This window comes from Pistacia vera, unplaced genomic scaffold, assembly GCF_008641045.1.
Source record: "Pistacia vera cultivar Batoury unplaced genomic scaffold, PisVer_v2 Contig1012, whole genome shotgun sequence".
In the NCBI taxonomy this organism is placed as follows: domain Eukaryota; kingdom Viridiplantae; phylum Streptophyta; class Magnoliopsida; order Sapindales; family Anacardiaceae; genus Pistacia; species Pistacia vera.
This window is the reverse complement of record NW_022195042.1, coordinates 232,839-251,147: the sequence shown is the minus strand read 5'-3', so window position 1 is coordinate 251,147 and position 18,309 is coordinate 232,839. Positions and strand designations below refer to the sequence as shown.

The 18,309-nt window shown below is 36.6% G+C and overlaps 1 protein-coding gene across 1 annotated transcript; it reads left to right on the top strand.

Annotated features, from left to right (window-relative positions):
• Window positions 1-15,926: 15,926 nt before the first annotated feature.
• LOC116113331 (V-type proton ATPase subunit F-like) lies at window positions 15,927-17,711 on the top strand. The gene is made up of 4 exons (XM_031399516.1): window positions 15,927-15,989; window positions 16,631-16,712; window positions 17,346-17,428; window positions 17,547-17,711. The coding sequence occupies exons 1-4, from the start codon at window positions 15,927-15,929 to the stop codon at window positions 17,709-17,711; spliced, it is 393 nt and encodes a 130-aa protein (XP_031255376.1).
• The last annotated feature ends 598 nt before the right edge of the window (window positions 17,712-18,309 follow it).

The following is an 18,309-nucleotide window of genomic DNA, read 5'->3' as shown; positions in this document are numbered from 1 at the left end:
CAATCCAAAAAAATCGGATATATTTTGGATCGGATCGGAGCGGAGCGGATTAGGATCCAATATCGGATTTTTTTGAACAGCCCTAGTTCTACTCACTCAAAACGGATCCATCTGCCCATTGAAGCAGTCGACAGCCCAACCTTCCCAACAGTCTCTCATTGTTTCGTCATTTAACCAGTCCATCGGGTGTTGGTCATGTCGAACTTAATAAATTTTTGGGCATATGCCCCACATTCAGCACTACAATAGAAAGAAGACATTAGCATTAGAATAAATTTATAGAATAATTGTATTATGTAAGTTAGTTTTATACAAAATTTACCTTGACTCATTTATTAGGCCGGTAGAGCGCTTAATTGGCCACTTTCCGGTTAGTACTTGATCACCCAAGTGCTTAAACATCCCGCTGTCACGCAACAGCTGCGGGAACAACCTGGATAGTGGCTCCAACTCGACCTCCAACTGCTTGTCTCGACAAATAGTGGGGTTGCAGTCAAAGATCTTCAGCAACCCCTCCTCTAGATGCGCAACGACTGTTATCCAGTGCATCTCTTTGACGAGGATGATGCAGTACACTCTTTTAACAAAGGTCCAACCGTGGCTATATTTGGGCTAATCCCCCCATATATACTGCATAATTCTGTCATCAAAATGAAAATCATCAGGGATGCAGTCCAACTGTACTGGGGCCAATCGTTTTTGCTTCAGTCCTTTTGCTGCACCACTAGCAACGACATTTTTAATTAAAGTGTGATATGCCGAAACAAGTGTTTGGCCAAACGCCACATCAATGATGGCACAGTCAGGATACAACAGATCACCATTAGTAGTCTGTCATAGCCTCATCAATGCCAATATCTCATCAATGTGCTGCATCAAATAAAAACAACAAGATAAGTATGGAAAACATAGGCAAAAATAAGGAAAATTAAGCAAAAAATAACTCACCGAGTCTTCAAGCCACGTGCCCATCGTCAACAACTTCTCAAACCATTCGCGGGGATAATCCCCTATCTTACACTTTATATGGCCATTACTTCCTGATCCATTGTAATAGGCATAGAAGAGTTTTTTCTTTTCCTCTATTGGCCTATGAAAATCGACATTTGATTTTAATTTCCTTTGCCCACTTCCTCCCTCTTCCTCCATTTTTACATCCCCGCTTCCTTCGCCTCCCACCTCGCCCTCCTTCATTATCACCGCCCCACTTCCTTCACCAACCTCCTCCATTTCTGGTTCTTCCTCCATTTGTTTCTTAATTTTCTTCTTCTTTACCTATGTCACTACCATGTAAGGCGATTTCACAAACTTGCTCTTCCAGCTCTCTCTTTTCAAGCCAGTTTGCACTTCAACCGTCTTTAATTCTCCACCAACTTCCTCCTCCATTGTACCAACTTCCTCCTCCACTGTACCAACTTTCTGTCCCAGCTTATCCACTTTCTCCTCCACCCTTTTCATGCACTCTTCCATCTTGTCAAACCTTGCATAAACGGCTGTTGTAAAACTCTCAAATAGGCTGTTTATGAGGTTAACAACCTCATTCTCCCAACGTCAATGTCTCGGCAAAGCGGTACTTGTTGCACTGGTTTGCTGAGGCATACGAACCTCATCCTCGGGCCTCTCACCCATTGGAGCTTCATAATCCTCGGCATCAACGACGTTGTCAAGCAATAGCACTGCAACTACCGTCACATGCGCGACCCCTTTTAGGTCCCACATCAGACGGTCTATCCGTTCACCCCTTTCATCCTTCATTGCTTTGAAAGTTGTGACATAGTCCTCTTCCGCTTCAGCCCCAGTAGCGGTGAGAAAGGGACGGACGACTCCCTACAATAAGAAACAAAATCAATCAGATTTAAGCAACATTTTAAAGCAACTGCATATTCAAAAGCTTAATCCTTTAATCTTACCCCAGCCGCTTGAATCTCAATTCTATTTGGTCGTAATCCGAATGGGTATAACTCTGGACATGCCATCGCAACATCTTAGGAAATTCTTGTTCCACATCCGGACTGTTGCTCCTTACCCCCCCTCTTAGCGAACATAGAGATGGCCTCGTACATCCAAGCTTACATTATAAAAAAATAGTCTATATCATAATTCAAACACATATATTATAAAAAATATAACAAAGAGCTATTAATATTTACCTGCATTGCCCATGGGAAGCCAAACAAATTACACGTGCTTGGTTTATCCTTTCTTTCCCATTTGTTTTGCTTTAATTCCATTTTTGGTTTTTTTATGCTTTTGATGGTTCGCTCAAATGATATCCGTCCCCACGGATAAGAATTAAAGAACTCCAAGTCGCTTGCAAACAACAACCAATCTTTCTCAACAGCTTTTGTTGAGTCACCAGCCAATAAGATAGAATGTAAAAACAATAGCAAGCACACTTTTATCTTCTCTCCATCATTAAACCGAACTATTTCTAGCCTCTCCTCTAAAACGTGTCATGTAATAGACTTTGCCCCCTGCAAAACCTTATTACGAAACCTTATGGCTCCCGGACTCGTCCTTATTGCGTCTGCCTCCGCCTTATTTGGCACTTCCCCGCATCCTAAGCCCGTCACCAATGCATACTCCATCATCCCAAACCGTAGTGGCTTCCCGTCCACCACAAACCATTTCATTTTTTTTGTTGCATTTTACTGAGTTCAGCAACATGTAATGCACTCCCTGCCCCCCAAAATGCCTTTTTCCAATTTGTTTTGATTCTTAAAAACTGACCAAAACAAGTGTGACCGAAACAAGTGCGACCGAAATCTCTTTCACCATGCCTCATTCCAGCTAAAATGACCCTTATTCTGTCAAAAATATCCCAACTCGACCTCACCATCACCCTTGCAGGGAAGTAAGGTACCTTCTTACTTATAGGCTCTAACTCGTAGTCTCTACAGTTTACGGTCTGCACAATCTGCACAATCGATATAAACAAAATGTCAGCAACAAAAATAAACAAAAACAACTAATAAACAAAATATCAGCAACAAAAAATTACCACTATAGTCGCTTAAGCAATTTCGGATCGCTTAAGAGATCTTGACTCTGCCTCGTGCAAGATCGCTTAAGCGATCTGAAATCGCTTAAGCGACCAAGAGTAAACTGAGAATCTCTTAAGCGATACAAAAGATCGCTTATTAAATCTATGATTCTGCCTCGACAAGATCGCTTAAGCGACCAAGAGTAAACACTCATGATCGCTTAAACAAGCAATATTCCCAAACAATTTACCCTTTCTTTGCCGGCCTCCTCCTCGTCGCCTAAATCCTCGGATGACTCCTCCTAGCCTGAATTCTCTTCAGAATCCTCCTCCGGGCCTGAATCCTCGCCTGACTCCTCGTCTTCAGAACCGTTTGGCGGTTCTTCCCTCTATTCTTGTGTTGCCGGCGTCTCTTCTGCGTGTGGATCACATTCACTGATCGGATGATCCATCAGAGTAGCCATTGAACTCCTTGCGCCACGGAATCTAGGATTCGAAGTGGCGTTGGGTTTTCCTCCTCATTGTGAGTGTCAGCCATGGTTTTGGATTGAATTTGGTGTCAAAGTTTGCAGTTTCGATCGAAAATGTGGACTGTATCGCCGAAAATCGCATAGATTCCGTTTAGGGTTAAGGAAATCGATTTTAGGGTTCAACAAATGGATCAGAAATCGCGACTATATCACCAAAAATCGTGACTATATTTGGTTTAGGGTTCAAGAAATTGATTTAGGGTGCAAATTTGCAGGTGTTTGATTGGAAAAAATTGCGTCTCCCTTTGGTTCAAGATATCGCTTTTTGCTCTAATGAATTTTGATTAAGCGAGGTGAATAGTGGGGCTCGTTTTGAGAAATTTCAAATTTTAAAAACTTTCATTATTTCTGATTTGACCCATATATGTTTTAATCTTTTCATTTTAACCCATTTTACGTGTTTAATTAATCTTAACTATGCCACGTCATCTTCTTTAAATTAAAAAAAAGTGAAAAATAGTTTCAAGGCCATTTTCTTAAATCGAAACTTGGGATGGCTAGGTAGCTAAATTTTCTCGAAAAACGGCCAGGGGGCTTAATCAATTAACACAAAATCACTTCAAAAATAGTCCTCAACCTCAAAACACTCCAAATCTCCGTTCAATCAACTCCAACAATCACCATTCAGATCGCAACCAAGAAACCCAAAAAATAATAATTAGCAAACAGGCTCGCAACAAAGGCGAGGTGTGGTGGTCTTCAACAGGCAAGAATGCAAAATCGAGCAAAGGATCTTAGAAGAATTCCACTTTGAACCGCACGACACAACTCTTTCTATTTTTGCACTGGCATTTGAGTTGTCTCCTATCCTCTTTCCATTGACATACTCGACGTAGTTAGCTCTGGTGGCCCCAACTTCTGCCTCTATCTGGAGGCGACAACCTCTACCCCTATAGCCACAGCATGGAGGAGCAACTCCTTAATCCGCACTAAAATCAATCCCAGTTGTCTCCATATTACTATATGATGATGCTAAACCGAGATCGAGATAGAGAAAAAGAGCTGTGTGTTGTATGACGTGGATGGAATGGGAGGCAGAGGACGGTGCACTCTTTCCCACGACAGACGTGAACTATCACACTAGGGCAGACGTAGTTGGAAAAAAAGGGTGGTGCTGGCACACAACATCGACAGCGGCGAGATGGTTGGTTATGAAAGCGAAAAACGACAAGGGAGCCGCAAGATAACGCCGGAATCAGAGGCAACACTGGCAAGGAAGGAAAACACTAGCAAATTTGAGATAAATTTTCTGTAAAAAATGAAAACGACATGAATTGTGGGGGTTTAAGTGTCAAAATTGAAAATAATATGGGTACCCGCGGGTCTATCCCTACTCGCATAGGGTAGGGTCCAAGTCCAATATTTTGGACCTATTTAGAACTGACCCGTACCTGTTGAACCCGTACCCATTGGACCAAACCATACCCAGCCCACCCACCCATTTTGCCAAGTCTAGTGGTAGTTGGCAAAACGGGTTCAAACCCGCGGGTCGACCTGTACCCAGGTAAAAAATATAGCGTAAGGGTTTAGTGTTTTGGACCCATTTTTCTGGACCCGTATCTGGCCTAGCCTGTATTTCATGCGGGTTAGACGAGTAAACCCACGGATGCTTATTTATTATTTATATATTGAAAAAAAAACTGAATTAAAGTGTGAAAATTGAAATCCCTAATCCTAAAAGACTTACACTCATCTTGACTCTCCTCCCTCCTAGGCTCCAACATAGACACAACTCTCCTCTCTCACATCGTCATCGTCGTTGTCACCATCTCCTCTCTCACATCGTCACACCATCGCCGACCGTCCCCCCTCCCACGGAGACGCAACTCTCATCTCTCACATTGTCACCCTTGCCGTCGACATCTCCTCTCTCACACTACCTGAGCAATGCTTCCCTCTTTAGTCTTTTACTGATTATTCTTCTTTCCCTTTATGGAGGTTGGTTTACTTTAATGATTTTTGGGGTGTTTTGATGCTTGATTACTAGTTTACTCGTTTTGTTTCCCTCTTTGATGATTTTTGGGGTTGCTTTTTTGCTTAGTGTAGAGGTATGGTACGATGATAACAACTATAACATGAATGGATTAGATAGACATTACGAGTTCCATAGCAACAAAACAACAAACAGTTGGTGGGCAACTTGAATATCTTGAAATATATGTAGTTTTTTATTATTGTACCGAAGATTTTGCCTTGTAAAATTCTATTTGTTTTATGGTTTCAAAGGATCTTGGTAGAAAGCAGAGCTTGTTCGTCAGCTTGCTCTAGTGTTGTTCTTTAGCTTACTCTAGGGTTGTTTTATTTGTTTTACTTCTTTACTTTTTCCTTTTGCTCTAGTACAAGTATTGGACTATTGGTATAATTCAGTCCAAGTTGAACACGTTTGTTGAGACATGACTTTGCCAATGAGTCAATGACACACTAGAAGATATTTTTATTTATTAAAAATGAGGGCAGAATTAGGATGTGTCATAGTTTGATTGTGTATGTATTTTGCATATTCTATTGTATTGTTGAAGGAAGGTGCAGATGAAGATGAATTGATTGGAAACAATGTTTACATGTTTACTGTTACGTGTGGTTCACTGTTACTCATTTTAAACACTCCTTTTTAGATAACAAAAATTACCAAAACCCAATTCTACATAATAAAAGAATTTGAAAGCTATTATAATTACATAAAGAAATTATAATTAATATAGTATTTCAATATTATATATACAACAAGAACCTGTCCAGTCAAATGATGTGGTGGGTGTTGCCAAAAACATGACATAATAGAAAAAATAATGTAAAAAATTGTGGTGATTAACTGTAAAAATTGAAAACTATAGGAATTTTGGGGGTGTAACTACAAAAATTGAAAACTGGAGAGAGAAAAATGGGCAGTTGTGGGTAGGGGTGGGATAATCCGATTAACCGAACCAAATTGGGTAGACCGAAAACCAAACCGATTATTCGGTTTTGGCAAAAAGCTAAACCGAAACTAGACTAGTTTACGATATAAACCGAACCGAATATTTGGTTCAGTTATCCGATTAACTGGTTTTCAAACCGAATTTCCAATTCAACTCTAAATTCTAAATTATTTATATTTTAGTCACCAAATTCAGACATTCATTATAGACTAGAAACAAACCTTCTCAAGATTTAAAGAAAGATTTTGGAGGCCAAAGTGCGATGCAAATATCGGTAAAACTCAACTTTTAAATCAACTTAGAGCAAACAAAAACCAATGAGAAGATAAATGGAAACATGGACCAACTATAGCAATCATCACTAAACTTTACTAAAGCCAACTCCATACATGAACCCACTCCAGTTTCAATATGAAAAAAATGAAGACAAGATGTTTGATAAGTGACTCTTATCCATAGATGTGCATGACCATAATGACTATTTGTATAAAAATGAAAAGGAAGAATTGAAGAAATGAAGCGCATTTTCAGCTGCAAACTCTTCGGGAGCACCAGCCACCAGGACCCACATTTTCAGCTTACCTTGTTGAATCGGCAGTGGATTACTGGATGTTCATGGAGGTGGAGCCATGGTCTTGTTGTCATGGTGGTCACTGGGTTTTGTCACCATTCGCCAATGAGATAGGTTCACTGATGGGTTGGGTGAATAGGTAGTGGGTGGTGCTGGCCATGGAGACTCTAGATGTGGAGTTTAACTTAAGTGCAAATTTTTTTTTTTCTAAAACTCATTTTCTTTATGTACTTAGGGTTTTCCAACTTAAAACCGGTTTTCGGTTAACCGGATTGGGAATACCCTTAAACTTAAAAACCGAACCGGTTTGCAAAAAAACCAAATTTTCGGTCTGATTTTGGTTTGGATCAGTTTTCGGATAATTTCTCCCACTTGTACCCGCTTGGACCCATAAACTCGACCCATTTTGGGCCCGTACCCGTGAGACCTATACCCGTTTTGACCCGACCCCAACTCGGCCCACCCACCCGTTTTGCTAGGTCTAATGGTAGGTAATCACTTCGTGTGACTCAAACTCAAGACCTCTGGGTAACCCACAGTCTTACTATATGCCTATCTGGTCACAAGCCAAGTGGTTATATGGTTATCTTTTTTTTTTTTTAAAGTTCGAAACCTACCAAAAAATATATGGTTATTCTTTTTAGTAGGTTTTGAACTTTTTTAAATATAACAATATTACAGTTTATACTCTTATTTTTGTTCAATAAGTTTAACAGTATTTTCACATATAAGTATATATATTATATATTTAATTTTATAATAGGAAATGGGGTCGCTTCCATAGGCATGGCAATGGTGCGAGGTGGGGTGGGGATCTCATTCACCGTACCCCTCCCCACCCTCAAAATCACTCCCCATCCCCGCCCCATCCCCATTGCGAGGACGACAGGAATTTCCCTTCCTCGTCCCATGGGGAATGTTGGAGGCCCATCCCTACCTTGTTAATTTTACATAAACATAAATTAATTTGAGTATTACCAAACACAATAGTTAATTCTCATCCACATGACAAACACTTAAATTAATCGCTTAAACATAGTTAATTCTCGTCCACATGACAAACACTTAAATTAATCGCTTAAATTTAGTTAATTCTCGTCCACATGACAAATACTTAAATTAATCGTTTAAACATAGTTAATTTTACATAAACATAAATTTGAGCATTTCTGTAGATTCTTCTTATGAAAACATAATATGGGTTTATATAGGTAGGATAATTATGTAATTAGGTGAAATATTGGGGTATTAGTGAAAAGTAAATATATATAACTTTATTTATTATATACGGAGTGGGGCGGCATAAGGGAAAGGCATCACCCACCCCCGCCCCATCCTCAGCGACGAGGATTAAAACGCTCCCACCTCCACCCCTATCCCCAAAAAAACCGAGGCTTCCCTGCCCCATATGGGGTGGGGCGGTACGAATCCCCAAAATTTCGGGGAGCATTGCCATGCCTACGCTTTTGTTCCCATTTCAATATTGGGATTTCATTTGTCCCCCAAACACATCAAATTTCACAAACTAACTCTCCCTTTTCACTCTAATAAAGGTCATTCCTTATAGGTACTCAAATCCATCGAGTATTTTGTCATCCTTCTCTAAATAAATTAAAAAATCTTCAAAGTTGAGCTCACCTATATAATCATTTGAAAATATTGATTCGAAACAAAGTTTTGTTTTATGTAAGAGACGATGAAGAGAAAAAGAAAAAGAAAAATTTTGAATTTTGAATTTTTTGTTGGAAAATTATGTCTTCTTCTCTAATTAATGAAAATAAAAACAAAAAAATTATATACGAACATTTATCACATATTTTGTAAGGGAAAAAAATAAAAAACAAGAAATAAATTCGTAAAATAAGATGGCCATAATCTTTCAAAAGGAGAAATAAGAATTGAGATCAACAGATAGTTGATTGTTTTTGAGAAATCTGTATAAGTATCATCGCCAAAAGCACGATCACTAGGCATCACAAGAAAAATAACTGGATTTTTTTTTTTTTTTTTTTTTTTTTTTTTTGGTATCAGAGGGTGTTGGGATCAGTTTGCGCACACCTCAATTATTCCCTCAAGATCCTGAAGTTAACGGTCAAATAAACCTCTAATAATAACTAGATTTTCATTTGACTCATTTAAATTATTTTTCTTCATATGAAAGAATTTAACCTCTAATCCACTCTATAATCATATCCATAACTTACTGGAAATATCATTTATATTATATATGACAACGCATTTTACTTATCTAGTTCAAACCAACCGTCATCGTTTAAACTTAAACTTCAAAGCTTCCGAAAAATTTACAAAACCTTGCAAGAAAGAACCAATTAAAAACGACGCGTCATTTTGAAGATAACTGAACAAACAGAGAAAAGTAAAAGTTATTTCGGAATAATACTTCACGCCTTTCATTTATTTACAAACGACTTTATATACAAAACTGTTAAGCTTAAGCTCACTAATTACTAACTAACTAACTAATTAAGTAACTAATCCAGCTAACTAAAACTAACTCTTAACAGCTTAACAAATAAGCTACACTTGTTGAATTACATAAATACCCCTTCCAGATTTAATTCCTACATCCACCCCTTAAGTTGGAGCTAGGTGACAATCACCTAAGCCCAATTTGGACAAGAAATACGTAAACTGAGGAGCAGCAAGAGCTTTAGTGAAGAAATCAGCAAGTTGTTGTGAAGAGGGAATGTGCTGGGGAGTGATGAAACCTGCCTTGAATTGATCCCGAACCACATGACAGTCAATGTCCAAGTGCTTAGTGCGCTCATGGAAAACTGGATTGGCGGTGATGTGTAGGGCAGCTCGATTATCACACCAAAGAGTGATAGGAAGTGAAAAAGAAATCAACAAGTCTTGAAGCAAATATGAAATCCATTGCAACTCACAAACTGTGGCTGCCATACTCCTGTACTCAACTTCTGCAGAAGACTTAGAAACTGTAGTTTGTTTCTTTGTCTTCCAAGAAATAAGAGAAGAGCCAAGGAACACACAATAGCCAGTGAGAGACCTTCGAGAATCAGGGCAAGAAGCCCAATCAGCATCACAATAAGCTGTGATAGTAAAAGAAGAATGAGCTGGGAAAAATAAGCCTTTAGAAGGACATCCCTTTAGATACCGCAGAATGTATAAAGCAGCATCCCAATGTTCTTGGCAAGGAGAATTAACAAACTGACTTAGCTGCTGAACAGCAAAGCTAATGTCAGGTCTTGTCAAATTAAGATACAATAATCTGCCAATTAATCTCCTATATTGATCAGGAGAAGATAAGAGATTGGAAGATTCTAAACTAAGCTTGCAGCCCTTGAGAAAAGGATTAGAAACAGGCTTTGCACCATCCAAACCTGTGTCTTCAAGGATATCCAAAATATATTTTCGTTGAATGATAAAAGTACCCTCTGAAGAGCGAGCTATTTCAATCCTAAGGAAGTATTTGGCATATCCTAAGTCTTTGATAGTAAAAACAGAATGTAGATAAGCCTTAACTGCTGCAATATCACTTTCATTAGGTCCCATTACTAAAACATCATCAACATAGACAATTAGAGCCAAGAAATTATCAGCAGAAGGTTTAGTAAATAGACAATGATCATGCTTGGACTGAGCAAAACTATAGGCCAGTAATTTAGTGCAGAACTCATGATTCCACTGTCTGGAAGCCTGTTTTAGACCATATAATGCCTTTCTAAGTTTGCAAACCTCTCCATTTTGTGCCTTAAAATAACCATCAGGGGGAAATAGATAGACTTCTTCATCCAAGTAGCCATGTAAGAAGGCATTGTTATGTCTATTTGATGTAATGGCCAAGAATAGGCAGTAGCAATGGCCAAGAAAATTCTCACTGTAGCAAGCTTGGCAATCGGAGAAAAACTTTCCAAATAATCCACCCCATAAATTTGATTGTAACCTTTGGCCACTAACCTAGCCTTGTATCTATCTACACTCCCATCTGGTTTAAGTTTAATTTTATAAACCAATTTTGTGCCAATTGGTTTTTTTTCAGGTGGTAATGGGACTAATTCCCAGGTATGGTTGGACTCTAAAGCATCAAGTTCAACATTCATGGCTTTAATCCAAGCAGGATGCTGGCAAGCTTGATGATAGGAAGTAGGTTCTTGGATTGTTAAGACATTAGCTAAGAAATTGATATATGTGTGTGACAAACAAAGAGGATCAATGAAAGGGTAAGTTGGAGGTGTATGTATTGAAGAAAAATGAGATTTATCAACAGATGAGAGCTATTGGGAATTATTACAGTGCAGCACATATTTATTCATCCATTTTGGTGGCTGTTTAGATCTAAGACTTTGCCTAGGTAGAGAATGTGCAATTGGAATAGGTGAAATGTTACTAGACTGTGAATACGGGTCTACATGATCAGGAGACAAATTTTCAGGAAGCAATGCATCAGTAATAGGTTCAGCATGCATAATAGTATCAACTGTAGGTGATGAATGAGTTCCTAACTCAGCAGAAGGTATAGAATCAGAAATGTCAAAATCAGATGTGGATTGTGGGTGAGATGTGGCAGGTAAATAATCAGTTGCTGTAGGAAACGAATCTTCAAGATCAGAAGAAATTAATGGCATACATGAAGAATTGTTGGCAGTGGAGTCAGTAGAGAAAGGAAACAGATGTTCAAGAAAAACCACATATCGAGAAACAAAAATTGTTTTAGAAGACAGATCATAAAGCTTAAAAGCTTTCTGACCTTGACTGTAACCAATGAAACAACATCTATTAGCTCTTGGTGTGAATTTATCTTTATGTGGTAGTGTATTGGTTGCATAACAAAGGCAACCAAAAACCTTAAAAGAATCATAGGTAGGAATTTGTTTATATAGTAGTTCATATGGGGATTTCCACTGAAGGATTGAGGTTGTAACCTATTAATGATGTGAGTTGCCATGAGAATGGCATGATCCCAAAACATGATAGGCATATTAGCTTGAAAAATCAAGGCTCTAGCAACTTGAAGTAGATGCCTATGTTTTCTTTCGACAATACCATTCTGCTGAGGTGTGTAGACACATGTTTTCTGATGAATGATGTTTAATGTATGAAATAGTTGTTGACAACTAGGGTTAAGAAATTCAGTTCCATTGTTTGTTCTAATGCTTTTAACTTTAGCATCAAATTGGGTCTCTACAAGATGACTTTTTTTTTTTTAAAGTAGTGAATGTTTGTGTTTTGTGGGAAAGAAGAAATGTCCATACTACCCTACTATGATCATCAACAATAGTGTTGATGATCAGCACATAATGTGCTTCTGTAACAGATCTTACTTTATAAGGACCCCATATATCCCAATGAAGTAAATCAAAAGGTTTAAGAGATGTAGTTCGACTCATAGGAAAAGGTAACCTGGACTGTTTTGCTTTGTGACACACATCACAATATGAAAAAGAGGCATCAATAGATTTGTCAATAAACTGTAAATAATGCAATGCATTCAAAGAGCTGTGACCAAGTCTCTTATGCCAAAGAGGTAATGAGCAATGATCCACTTTATTAGTAGAAGAAGAAGCATTACAAGCAGGAGATAAACACTTAGTTGATATAGCTTGTGTTTTTGTCTTATTACATATAGAAGAATTCCTAAAATGGAGACTGTTTTTGTCCAGAATGTATAAATTCCCAACAAGTTTCCCAACTGCTAATATTTCTTCATTTTGTAGGTCCTACAAAACACAATGTTTTGGGTAAAAAGTAAACTTAAGATTTGCATTAGCAGTGAGTTTGGGTACTAAAAGTAAATTAAAATTGAAAGATGGAACATGCAGAGCATCATAAAGGGTTAGTTTAGAGCTTAATAGGATATTTCCAATATGGTTCACAAACTTTATGGTTTCGTCTGGTAAATGGACAGGTGTAGGCTTGGTTACAAGTTTTGGTGAGTTCATAAGTTTCAAATCAACACACATATGGTTTGAAGCACCTGTATCAACAATCCATGTTCCTACTTCTAAGCAATCAATAACTTGTAAGCTATAATTCATACCTGCAAAGTCCCCTAGATGAGCAAAGTTCACCTGATTATTTTCCAACTGCATTTTCCCTTTCATCAGCTTCATAACCTCCTGCTGTATAATATCAGTGAGAGATTGTCCCTACAATCCTTTCTTTTCTTCTTCACCAATGTCCTCAAAATTCAGAGGAGAATCCATCATTTGTGATGCCATTGCTTTACCCTGCTAACCTTTCAGATCTTTATACCATTCTGGATAACCTATGATTTTGAAGCAAAACTCTCTTGTGTGTCCATTTTGGTTACAAAAATCACAGTGTTTATCAGCATTCCTCTTCCTATTTTCCTGTTTATTCTTATTTCCCCCATTATAGTTACTGCCACTGCTTCCATATTACTTTGTTGAATTGTTTCCTTGAGTCATTTGTGCCTTAGCAAACATAGTAGAAATGCTACTTGAATTTGAAAAATTGATATGAACCTCCCTTTGTTTTTCAACTTTCAAAGCCATAGAATAAGCCTTATTAACAGTAGGTAATGGTTCAAGTACTAAAATTTGGCTCCTTAATTGATCATAGGAATCATTAAGCCCCATCAAGAATTGCATCAACCGATTCAGAGAATTAATATCATTCATCTTCTTTCCTGATCCACAATTGCAATCAGGAACTGGTAAAATGCAGTTCAACTCATCCCAAAGTTTTTTCAATTTAGTATAATACTTCGAAATTGTCTCATTTCCCTGTGACACTGAAGCAATTTCCCTCTAAATTTGATAGATCAGAGGTCCATTGCTTTCACCATAGTGTTCCTTAAGTTCATTCCATAGTTCTTCAGTAGTAGATGCATAAAGAAAAGCACCTACTATGTCACTCGAAACAGAATTCATAACCATGACCTAATCATGCAATCAACGCTTGACCAAAGTTCAAAATTATCTTAATCTTGTTCTGGCCTTAGAATTTTTCCATTAATAAACCTTAACTTCTGTTTTGCACCTAATGCAATTAAAATTGATCTACTCCATGCTAGATAGTTTTTGTTACCTGTAAGTAGAAAATTCAGCAGTTGCATGCCTGGATGGTTCGAATTTTGCAGCATCATGGAATTCTTTCCATTATTCAACTCCATTTCTTTCAAAACAGACCTTTTGTTAGAATTTGCTAGTGATTCTCCAGCTCCAGTATTACTTGATTCACTCACCATCAGGGGCGGATTCAGCCCCTTTGAGGGTAGGCCCAGATTTGAAAAAAAAAATTATTAATATACAGGCCATAAAAAATTGTTAATTAACATATATACCCAGACCCACCTTCATATTTAAAAAAAATAAGAACTATTATACATACTGTATATCTAGGTCTACAAAAAAACTTATTATATATATATTCCAAGCCCACATTATATTAAAAGTTTAAAACTCTCTCTAGTGTTTTTCTGCACTCTCTCTTTCTCTTTCTCATGTTATTCGCTCTTAAAATTTTTGAAGATTGAAATTGTTAAATTTTCACTACTTAAAGTGTCATAATTAGCTCCGTTTTCTGTTTTATCGATTTTAGGTATGTGTATTGTTCATTTCAATTTAGTTTATTTAAGGATTGAATTAATTTTTTCTTTTTGATGTTTTTTATTCTAATTTGAGAGGAAAAGATATTAATCTTGTGAGTTTATTTTGTATTTTCTCTCTAAGAATGAATCTGTTTTCTCAAATTAAAACCTTAACTATATTTTAAAGGACGTTATTCTCCACCCTTCACCCACCATTTTCATACATTTTAAACATCACTGTTCAGTTGTTCAAAATTATTAAAGAAATTTGAGTTACTATCATGTTTATACTAAAAAAATTTCCTCTATTTTATTAATTCATATTAAAAGTCAATGTAATGTTGACTTGATTTAAGTTTTGGTTGATTTTAGCTTAATTAGGCTATATTTAATCAACTCTATGAAAATTTATATTATAATCTTTGAAAGCCAAAAACTAAAAATATTAAAAGAAGGTTTTGTTCAAAGTTTACTCAACACTTTTACTCAAAATTTTATTTCTCAAATATTTATTCAAGTAAGAAAATCTTGTATTATTGTATATTCTTTTTTCTCAGGTTCTTAATATTGTATTATTTTTTTATTAAAGTTTGGTGATTTTTTTAAGTTTTCATTAATTATTTGGTAAATAATGGTGGAGCCGCGGAGGCCCCCTCTCGACAAAAATCCTGGATCTATCACTGCTCACCATATCGAGTAATAAGCAATCAATAAAACAAAGCTTCAAAAGCTCAAAGAAGATTCAGAAGAAATAAGAATTCCTTTCCTGCTCTGATACCATAAACAAACAGGGAAAAGAAAAAGTTATTTCTGAATAATACTTCACGCCTTTCATTTATTTACAAGCGACTTTATATACAATACTGTTAAGCTTAAGCTCACTAATTACTAACTAACTAATTAAGTAACTAATCAAGCTAACTCTTAACAGCTTAACAGCTTAACAAATAAGCTAAACTTGTTGAATTACATAAACACCCCTTCCAGATTTAATTCCTACAATAACTGATTCGAACGATATATATTCTCGCAGGTTCCAGTCTAAACCATCTTCTTACTCGAGTTTTACATCAAATAAGAGCTAGTAAGAACTAGAATTCGAATTCAATAAACGGTAATCTCTTTTCTTTTTCCTGCTCTTTTCTACGCACACTTGACGCCTTCAACAATCAAATTTGGTTGGTGAGAAATGCTGAGAAAATAAAAGAAAAAAATTGAACAAGTTATCTTATTATTTCTGTAAATTTCCATTTACGTGATCACTTAAAATATTTCATAATTTGGAGTGCTCTTTTCTAAACGGAGGATGAAGGATTTTTTATGATATATTAAAAGCTAATTTATGAATTTCTTTGTTATAATTTTCTTTTGTTCTTTTTAGTCATCGAGAATGGCCAACAGACCTCAAATTCGTACTAGTGATTCAGCTCTCATCGCGATGATCGCAGATGAGGTAAGAATAATTTACTTATAAGTTATGATTATAGCAAAAATTCCACTGGGTTCATTAGTTTGTGTTGATGATCATTTACGAATGTTTAACTGGGAGAGTGTTTGCTCTGGTAGCCTTTACAAAGGTGATTGTAATTATGACTCTTATTATTTATTCTATGAATCAGTTTGTTGCTCCCTGTAAGTTCTTGTGTCTCGTATTTTTTTTTTTCGACCGACTATCTGTAGAATAAAGTTTGGCCTGGAGTTGCCAAGACCTGAAAATTAGCTAATCCCTCCTCTTTGTTGAATGGATTAGCATTGCTATCAAAGTTGGTTTATGTGTTGTTGAAAACTCCACCTGCCATGAGACATTATCATGATCTTCTGAAACACTTGTTTTTTAGAGTATTATTATTGTGCAAATGTTTAGGCTTGAGTTCAAAGACGGGCTATTGCGAAAATGTAAAGGTGATATGAATGATGTGTCATAGCTGATTAGCTAATTCAATGGCATATATGCTTTAAATGGTGTTCATTAAATTCTTTTTTTATAATATAATTCCTGGGATATAAATAGTTGTGGAATTTCACTTATACGATGTGCAATTTCTTGGAGTATGATTAACATGTAAGTTTTTTTTTTTTTTTTTTTAACTATAGGACACTGTAGTTGGATTTCTACTTGCTGGGGTTGGAAATGTTGATTTGCGGAGAAAGACAAATTACATTATTGTGGATGCAAGTATTCTCTTGAACTTTGAATGCTAATTACTTGATTTGAGTATCTATATATTTTACATAGTTTGTATTGGATTTTTATACTTAATTGTACATTATTCTGTACATGATTTGTTTCTGATGAATTGTGCGCCAGATGCAACCGAATCACGAGTGTTTATTTTCTCTTTCAATCTTTTGTGTTATTAATCTAAATTTTGATTCAAAACTATGGATAGATCCATACATTTGGGAATTTGTGTTTTTAGTATTCTCCTAAGCTGAAGAAGTAGCTTGTAAAATATATCTGTGTTCCTCATATGTGATAGATGTTTGGTCCATGTTCATTGAACTTCTTCGTAGTCAGCTTTCACCACAGTTGGTCGATATTCTGATGTTAATACCATCATCATGATTTATCTCAGCAAGAAGAAGAAGCTCATGCCACACATTTGGAAGTTGATATTACTGCATTATTTCATGTGTTGCTCATAAACTGAAGCCGCTATGCATTAGTCGTTTTCAGATTCTAAGTTTTGTCCTCCAATGCTTTAGTCGCATAACAGAGCAAATTTTATGTTTATGCTGACTTTTAAAGTGGATTTTGTTGAAATTATTATGCTTTAATTAATTTTTTTTTTCTTCTTATGCTTTGTAGAAACAACTGTGAAGCAAATCGAAGATGCATTTAAAGAGTTCTCATCCAGGGAGGATGTTGCAATAGTGCTGATTAGCCAGTGTGTAAGTTCTCACTTTATTCTGTATTGTTCTTTTTCAATTAGTTGTCTATGAAATTAGCTTGTAGTCTTTTTCGCTCTTGTTTGGTATGCTGATTTAACTAATGCCCCTTGATGTTCAGGTTGCGAATATGATAAGGTTTTTGGTTGATAGCTACAACAAACCAATCCATGCAATTTTGGAGATTCCTTCTAAGGATCATCCATATGATCCTGCGCACGATTCAGTTCTTTCACGAGTGAAACACCTTTTCTCTGCGGAATCTGTGGCATCTGGGAGACGTTAAGCAGAGGTATATATGCATTTGATTCACCTTCCCTTAATTATATATTGTTCCTGGCGCAACCCTATGGATATGCAAGAATTTGAATGTGATTTCGTAAACGTAAAAGATAATTGGATGGGATGCAGCAAATTTGAGTGTGTGGGTAATAAAATCAATTACAGAATGTTAGATTGATTTATATGAAAGTAGGCATTCATATTTTTTGTTTATGGGTAATTAATTAAGAGTGCATTTGGGATTTTTTGTAACTTAAGAATTAAGTGATCACAAAAAGGGTTGTTAATATTGTTGGTCACGAACTGTAGGGCTTGTCCTGTTTCGGAAGCCTTGTTCAGGGTCGGGAGACTAGTCGAGGTGTACGTAAGTTGACTTAGACACTCTCGGTAAAAAAAAAAAAAAAAAAGAATTAAGTGATTAATTTCACTTATTGTAACATAATTAATAGAGTAAACAACTTTTTGCCACCCAAGGTTTGCCTTAATAACACTTTCCCACCCAAAAAGTTGCAAACTATATCACTTTCCCACCCAAAGTTTATATTCCGTTAATACTTAAAACATATTTCACTTTCTTAGCCAGCATTCAGTGAGTTATCAGG

What these genes read in the sequence shown, in the direction of transcription:
- LOC116113331 (XM_031399516.1), top strand. Translation starts at nt 15,927, where the DNA reads ATGGCCAACAGACCTCAAATTCGTACTAGTGATTCAGCTCTCATCGCG. An exon ending in TCGCGATGATCGCAGATGAG is followed by an intron (nt 15,990 to 16,630) that starts GTAAGAATAATT and finishes TTTTAACTATAG; the next exon opens with GACACTGTAGTTGGATTTCT. An exon ending in TTACATTATTGTGGATGCAA is followed by an intron (nt 16,713 to 17,345) that starts GTATTCTCTTGA and finishes TATGCTTTGTAG; the next exon opens with AAACAACTGTGAAGCAAATC.